The 8,544-nt window shown below is 46.4% G+C and overlaps 1 protein-coding gene across 2 annotated transcripts in view; it reads left to right on the forward strand.

Moving 5' to 3' along the window:
- The window catches only part of PRKCB (protein kinase C beta), a 319,031-nt gene that overhangs the window by 288,902 nt on the left and 21,585 nt on the right, over positions 1 to 8,544 (forward strand). For both annotated transcript variants that reach the window (XM_007449990.1, XM_007449989.1), the window contains exon 18: positions 2,078 to 2,218. In XM_007449990.1, the coding sequence (XP_007450052.1) occupies positions 2,078 to 2,218 (141 nt within the window). The remainder of the gene's footprint in view (positions 1 to 2,077; positions 2,219 to 8,544) is intronic.

The following is an 8,544-nucleotide window of genomic DNA, read 5'->3' on the forward strand; positions in this document are numbered from 1 at the left end:
GCTTTGGGCAGGAGTTCAGCGTGCAGGAGCTGAGCAGAGCTGGGCATTAGTGCTGGGTGTTTTCTGCAGTGGTTTTGCTTCGCCTGGCATTCTCCTGCCTACATGGAAAGTGAGCTAGGTTTTTGAAAACAGTGCCATTCCAATTGAAAACGTCCTACTTTCCATCCCATTAAAGACCCTATTTTCCACCATAAAAAAAAAATTAGTATACGTTTGCTCAGATCACCATTCCCACTGTGTACAAACTTAAAGCAGACAGATGCCCCAATTGGCCACCCGTTAGGGTGAAAACAAGAAGAAACTGTAAGATGGAGCTTCAAGACTCTGGGTCAGGCTGATCTGTTCGAAGCATAGTTCTGCTAGTTAGCTGTGTGATCTTGAGTAGGTGACTACTTTTAAGGACCTAGTTTTTTTATGTGGGAAATGAGGATAATAGTTTCTGAGGCCTGAAAATGTTGTCGTGGAGATGAAAGAGTGATATGTTACAGCTGAGAAGCCTTTGGCACAGAGCCTGGGCACACAGGGAGTGCTCAGGACACGGAAGCCGTTATTGATAGGGTTACTGGTTGTGCTAACCAAGACCTCGTAACCCTTTCTCTCCTGCCATCCTAATCCTATACGAAGGTCAAGGCTTGGCCCAATTTCCTTGCCCTACATAAACTTTTCCTGACCAAGCCAGGCCCCAGATATCCCTGGGGAATCACATGTTATCTATTTCTCTAAAAACTCAAGGTTTAGAGGTCAGCAGAGGTGAGATCCAGTCCCAGCTCTGCCATCTACTATCTCTGTGTCAGTTGCCTTGTCACTCAAATGGTAAAAAGTAATACACCCAACTCATTGGGTTACTGTGAGAATCAGGGAAGACCAGGCATATAATATATAAATAGAGAAGTAACTTAGAACATAAGTGCCCAGTTATTTTTCCCCTGGAAGGTAAAGCACATAGGGAAAGTATGTGCTTGTGTGTGTGTGTGTGTGTGTGTGTGTGTGTGTGTGTGTGTGTGCGTAGGAGGGTAGCTTCTGATGACAGATTATCTGTAGCAAGAATCAGGCTGAGCTAAATGTCCAACAGAGTAAGGTGTGAATTGCTGGATTCATCCCTTCCCCCATAATCCTGAAGCACTGGGCAAAAATCTAAGGAATCTACCGTCTTGGGCTACTTGGTGTCAGGTCAGCTCCGGGAAGCTTCTTGGTCTTGTATGTTCCAATTGCTTTGTTTCTTCTTTTGATGGCCTCTTGCCGATCTTTTTTTTTTTTTTTTTTTTTTTTAATTAATCATCAACTCCTCCATCTTTACTCTCTGTGCATTTGCTGAAGTCTGGAGATCAGAGATATTTTCATGCTGCTTTGGGTTCATTTACAAGAGGAAGCCTGTCTGGTTTCATCTTGGAGCATCTATTCATCTTGTTATTTAGCACTGGCTCAGAGACCCAAAGATGGAGGGTTTTGATAATTAAGTAATTTAAATGGGACACCAAAGAAACCTCAGCGGAGTTTACTGTAATGTGTGATACAAGAGAAATGAGCTGGGCTAGGTTTTGACTATTTAATGAGCTTTTGGAAAGTAATTACTTGAAACTTGGGTCCATTTGACTAATATTTTTTCTTCTGACTTGTCATTTTCACAAGTGCTTTACTGAGAAGTGCAAATATTATCTGAATGAACGTGCCCTTTGCTTTGGTCAAACTCCAGTTTCCTAGTGGTGGCAGGAGGGGAATTTGAAGATATTGAAACTGTTCTCATTAAATGCATCAGTAACTGCGTAAACCTCATTCATAAATCAGAATGAATCATGTGACATTTCTAACTTGAAGTTCAGGGCCACATTCAGGCTGAGGTTTGATTAACCATAAGGGATCTTGTTGTGGGACGGGGGGCAGCAGGCACTACTGTCGGGTCCTCCTATTAGAAAGACCTAGCTAGGAAATTACTGCTGGGATGAAAAGCAAAAAATAAAGATTAGTTGGGACTCTTCCTCACGCTGTCTTCCCTAATTCATAGGAGTGATCATTTCTGAGAGTCCCACGTTTCCTGTCCTGAAATTCATTAAATTCCACGTTTCTCTTTCTCTTGAAGCTGATGACCAAACACCCGGGCAAACGTCTGGGTTGTGGACCTGAAGGTGAACGTGACATCAAAGAGCATGCGTTTTTCCGGTATATTGACTGGGAGAAACTCGAACGCAAAGAGATTCAACCCCCGTATAAGCCGAAAGCCGTAAGTAAACCGTTCTCTCTGGTTGTTGGGTCCACATCATACACGCTCTTTCTCTCTCCAATGCGTGTGCCCTTGGTGTCCTCCGAGGGGTGGACCTCGATCTATGAGTGCTCACATTTATACTCAAAGGCAGTGGGTACAAAAATGGAGATTTCCTTCCACACGGCCTCTATAAATGTGGGAAAGACCATGGACATCGAGTTTTTGTTTTATCGATTCAATTATTGTAACTGTCTGAGCTGGGGAATGGTTCTTGGGTGAGCAGAGTTCAGATCCATTCTTGGACAGTGATAAAGAATCTAATTTTGCCCTCGTTCTTTCCTTGGTTTGACTGTGTCATTTTCTCTTCATACTGACGTTGAAAAGGTCATGCTGTTTATCTCAACAGTATTTAAATTTAATTCTGAAATATACACTCCATCTGAGTCAGTAAAGAAGACAGAACCACCAGCCAGCTCCCACCCAAGGTGAACCAGAATGAGTGACGTGCTGGTAGCCCTCCTGGAGGCTCTGGGCATAGATATAGCTCTCAGAGAACTGTTAGAATAGAATAGTAAAGGTCTCACATTTCCTGCAGTTGTGTGCACACGGTAGTGCTTCCATCCCCAAAGACTCGGCAGGGAGGAGGAGTTTGCCCCTGAATTAATCGGAACCGTGGTTCTACTGGGAGGATATTTCTTTGTTAGATTAAGTACAGCGGAGACCTGGTGACTTTATTATGGGTTGTAAAACTACCGACCTAGGCTGAAAAGGGGGCATAAACATTGTCATCGAAACCTGAAATTGTGAGGGTCTCAGATGTTAAGATGAAGAAAATGACAGTGATAATGGTGCTTGTTTTGATATCATTATTATTAATTTCTTGACCACTTATCTGGCCATATTAAACACTTCACACATAGCATCTGATTAAATCCTCACAACAACCTATTAGGCAAGTGCTTCCATGTAATGGAAGAGGAAATGGAAGCGCAGAGGGGTTAAGCGCTCTGTCCAAGGTCACTCAGCCAGTGTGTGAGGAAGCGAGGATTCAAAGTCTGACTCCGTTAGAGGCATCAGGATTCCCGGGGCAAAGGACACGTAGTTCTGCTTCTGTCATCTCGCCAGTCCTGCACATCCCAAATGCTTAGGATCACAGCATCCCTGATGAATCCTGTTTCTCTCTGGACACTTCCTAGTGTTCAGATACAGGGTCCTTTTAGAGGCAGCCAGTTCCACACTGTGGTCCTTCTAATTGTTGCCAACATGTATACTGATATCAAATCAGCCTCCCCAGAATTGCCATCACTGGGTCCTGTTCTATCAATCAAAGCCTCTTTCTCTGTAGCACATCCTTATACTCCTGAATCCTGCGATCTCCAGGCTAAACACGCCCCTCCTCCACCTGCAAGCATGTCCCGTGTGACATCACCTCCGGGTGCCTGTTGTCCTCCAGGTAATCAACATCGATCTTAAAATACAGACACAGGAATGAGCACAATATTCCTTATAGTGTCTGACCCTCAGTGAATGCAGTGGGTCCAACGAACCATCTCTTGATTATTCTGCATCTGGACAACTTGGATGCGTCGTTTCCCCTCTCTGCTCTTCTGCTGCATCGTCTGTAGTACAGCGATGATAACAGTTTCTCCATCAGAGGAGACTGATAATGCATGAAGTACTCAGTACGTGCCCGGTACACAGGAGGCCCTCTGGGATAGTTGATGATATTTGTTAGCGGCGTGTCACACGTTGGTCGTTGTGTTGGGTGCAGAGTCTTTGAGGGGCAGAACAGTGTTGAGTCCTGCTGCTGCTAGTCCCTAAGATAATGTCCATGTGTACGCTTGGGGTTCATGTGTACACCTGCATGTCATAGGCAGTATCATCACTTTCGTTATATAAAAAAAGATCAAAAAGCAATCTGGGGGCTTCCCTGGTGGCGCGGTGGTTGAGAGTCCACCTGCCGATGCAGGGGACGTGGGTTCGTGCCCCGGTCCGGGAAGATCCCACATGCCGCGGAGCGGCTGGGCCCGTGAGCCATGGCCGCTGCGCCTGTGCTCCGCAGCGGGAGAGGCCACAACAGTGAGAGGCCCGCGTACCACAAAAAATAAAATTAAATTAAATTTAAAAAGCAATCTGGAAGAGAAGAGTGGATTCTCCATTCAGGAAACTGGGAACTGGAAGGTGGCACACACAACCCACTTGGGTTTTGTGGAGCTCTTCATGAGGTCTCAAAATGTGGACCGATCTCTCTTCACTTGGCCAGAGGAAAGATGCAAATGCCCCCGTCCCCACCGGCATTGAGCCACTGACATTTGAGGTTCATTCTTTACATGTAGAGCAGTGGTTTTTCAAAGTGTGGTCCCCAGACCAGGAGTATCACCTGGGAACTTTAGGAATGAAATTCTCAGGCCCTGCCCCAGACCTCCTGAATCAGAAACCCTGGGGGTGGGGCTCTCCAGGTGAATCTGATAAACACTCCAGGCTGGGAATCACTGCTGTGGAGTTCATGGTCAAAAGCTCAAGCAGGGAAGCTAGACAGAGGCCAAAGGAATGTGGCAAGGAGAGAAATCTCTTTAAGAGGAAGACACTGGTTCTCACACAGTCTGAGTGAGGGGTGGTACCTTCCAGGAACAGGTAGCTATAGAGGCCAGGCAGGTAATGTCAGTGAGGGAGGTGGGAGTAGTGGGGAGAGGGGCAGACAGGGGAGCTGGTGGCTCTCAAGGGCTCGGTGGGTGTTCATCTCCAGCGGACCAGTTGGAGGATCCTGTGGCTCATTACTAATTATTGTATTCTTTTCATATTATCCATGATAATAACAGCTACCTTCTCCTGAGAACCTTCTATGAGCTGGGCACTGGGCTAACCAGATTGGTCCTGTGGGGATGTAGGCTCTGCATTGCTCCATCCTCATTGGGATTTTCATATGAAATCTCACTATTTTTATAAATATGTCAGCAACAAGTTTTAAAAATTAAACACAAATCAGGTCAAATAAAACACACCCGTGAACCGTATGTGGCTGTCAGTTTATAACCTCTAGAACAGTGATCACTCAAAGTCAGGTTGAAGATCAGCCGGTTAGTACTGGTTACTGACAACCAGAGCCCATTTTGACTGGTTAAATACTTTGAAATATTTAACCTGGCTCAGAGGAGGTGCTCAGGAAAAATTAGCTGTTCTTATCATTGATAAATACAAAAAGATTACAATAGATAGTGATGATCTACAGGGGATCCTTCAACTGTTCTATATTGGATATGGTTTCCAACCAGCCAATGTCTTGAAATGCCTCATGTGGGTTTAACAGTGACTTTCAAAGTACAGTGACTGGACTGGGCTATAGACTTCAAGATGTTCTACAACCAGCTCTAAGGGGAAGAGGCACTGCCCTTGATTTTCTTAGGGTGAATTAGAAATAAACATAATAATGAATACACCACCCACTCATCTGATTCAATCTGGGCACACGCCTTTCACACAGCAGTTGCCAGCCTCAGAGCCCCTCCCCCCGCCCGCCCCCCCAGGGATTTCACATTTCCCCTTCCTCACACCTCTGAAAGGCCCACGGTGAGTGTGTGCAGAGTTCCATGTGCCTCACGGGATATTAAAAGGCATGCATGTATCTGTCAGTGTTCCTGATTCATGCATGCTATTAAATAGAGTGCAGCAAGAGAAAGAAAAAACATGGGTCAATAACAGAGGATTATATTCAAACATCAGTGAAGGGTGCTATTATTGGAGGTTCATTAAAATAATTTTAAATGGATTTTTAAAGTCGTTCTCTTTTATTGTGGCAAGAGCTCGTCGCAGAGTAGCATTGGAAACTACTGAAACACATTAGCCTCATGCATTGTTTCGGGTACAAGAGTAATTTTTTTAACGTGCATCTGATCGTGTCACTCTCTTGCTTAAAGCCCCCCGATGGCTCTCTGCCAGCCCCGGGAAAATGTCTATTGTTCCTTAGCATATATGGCTTTTCGAGTCTCCCCAGGTCCAGACTCCTTACTTCAAGCACTGGCATTTCTGAGTGTCATTCAGTTCCTCAAACATGCAGTGCCTTCCCTTCCCTTCCTGGCTTTCCCCACGTGGAGCCAGCTACCTGGAAACCCCAAAGCCTTCCCGTGCTCCCTCCATCCCCCATTCTCCTGGTGCCTCCCTCCTTCCTCCTCATCAAATCGGTAGACCGTCACCCACGCAGGGAGGCTTTTGTCGATTCCTGAGTAGGGATCATCTGCTAGTGTCCCATCAACAAGCTCATCACACTTTGTCGTAATTACTTGTTCAGTGTAAGGTCTGTCTTTTTGGCGAGACTAAAAGATTGCGACTGTCTTTTTCAGGGTTGGATCCCAGTGCTTAGCATAAGGTTGAGCTCATGACATGTGCTTAATCATTTTTACTGAATAAATGAGTGATTAAATGAAAGGCTGTCAAATAGGATGCTGCAGTGCACTGTGCTGAGGAACATACTGGATTCTTTAGGGATATATATTAGAGCACAGGGTGTTTTTCTCATGTACAGCAGTGTGTCTCAGATAAATTGGTTGTTGTGTAAGCTACCCTATTTATAAAGGGCTATAATTTGGGTGCTGAGTTGTATCTGTCATGGCCTCGTTTGGTTGTGTGATGAAGGATCTGATGATGCAATGCATGAATTGTTGGACTTTGGACGGAGGGGGCTGTGACTTGCGCAGTCTGTCGTTGCCCAGCCAATGCTACAGGTGCCATGATGCAGCCTAGCGGAGCTTCTTAAACTTTAATGTGCATATACAGAGTCTCTTGGGCATCTGATTAAACTGTGGATTCTGATTCAGCCAGTCTGGGGTAGGGCCTGAGATGCTGCATTTCTGACATGATCCCAGGTGAGAGGATGCTGCTGGACCACGGCGTAGCAGGCACTACATCATGGTTCTGTGGGGTCCCACCAGCCAGTGAGTTGACTGGTGGATCCTGTGGTAGTCAGTGTGCAGTTTGGCATGGTGAGGGCTGTGCTGAAGGGGTGTACATGTTTTAGCACAGAATGTGCTTGAAATGTGGCTTGGGACGCGTGGCAGGGTGCTGTAGGTCAGTGTGCGGCAGATGGGAGGTGCTGGTTTGTGGTTGAAGGGCGGAGTATGTGGCTGGGCATGTGGTGGAGTGGTGGGTTGAGAAACAGCGCGCTCTGGTTCCGTCCTCTAGTGGGGACGTTATGGGTCATCCATTCAGCAGGTGTTTATTGATGTTAGGTGCTGTTCTAGGCCCTGGAGACACAGCAATAAAAATAAAAATCTCTGCATATTCTAGAGGGAGTGGGCAAATAATGAACATAGAAATCCGTGACTATGTCAGAAGTTGATAAGCATTATGGAAGGTTGGGGATTGGGAGAGCAGGGTCACAGAGACGTCAGTTTTAAATAGGATCGTTGGAAAGCCTCACTGAGAAAGTGACATTTCAGCAAAGATGGGAAGAAGGTGAGGGAAGGAGGGAGCCATGTGTATATCTGGGGGAGAGAGTGGTTTGGGTGGTAGTAATAGGTGCAAAGGTCCTGGGGCAGGAGCTGGCCTGGCGTGTTCAGGGAAGAGCAGAGAGTCCAGGTGGCTGAGCTGAGCCGGCAAGGGAGAGAGTAAAAGGAGATGAGATCAGAGAGGCCACGGGAGGGGCAGATGGTACAGGCCATTGAGGATCTGTGGCTTTTACTCCAGATCAGGTGGGCAGAGAAGTATCTTGATCTGACTGTTATGGGGGGAGGGGTGAAATCAGGAGATGGGTTATGAGACTCTTGCGCTAATCCAGGTGGGAGGTGCTATCTGATGATCAGCTTGGAATGTGGCTGTGCTGTCGTGGAGGGTGTGTTGAGGCCACACCATGGGTGAGCATGTCTTACGGGAGAATTTGTGGTATGTGGTGCTATGTCGCAGTGCACGGTAGGCTAGCGTAAGGTGTTTAAATCAAAACGCCTGATGAGATTTCAGTGGCGTTCGTATATCATTATGAATTGCCTCGGTGAAGTCCAGTGGTGTCCATGACACCTAACGCAGGGCTCGCCCTGAAAATGAGGTAGGGACACAGACCATGGGCTCAAGGCTCCAGTTGCCCCATGGAGGCAGCTCTTGGATCAACTCACCCAACAGGCAGCATAGATGCAGCAAATTGTAAAGAGAGAAAAGTAACAAGGCGACAAGGATGCCCTGTTTCATTACAGTCCATGGAGCCTGCAGTGCTAGGGTGTGTGTACAGAGACCTGCCCACTAATAAGCGTGGCTCTATTCTTGTCCTACGACATGATCATCTATCTGATTGTCATTTCACTCTGGGCAGGGTTGAGTACAGTTGGACGGGACACGGTCATTAAGAAACATCTCTTTCC

Source organism: Lipotes vexillifer, unplaced genomic scaffold (genome assembly GCF_000442215.2).
Source record: "Lipotes vexillifer unplaced genomic scaffold, Lipotes_vexillifer_v1.1 scaffold811, whole genome shotgun sequence".
NCBI lineage: Eukaryota > Metazoa > Chordata > Mammalia > Artiodactyla > Lipotidae > Lipotes > Lipotes vexillifer.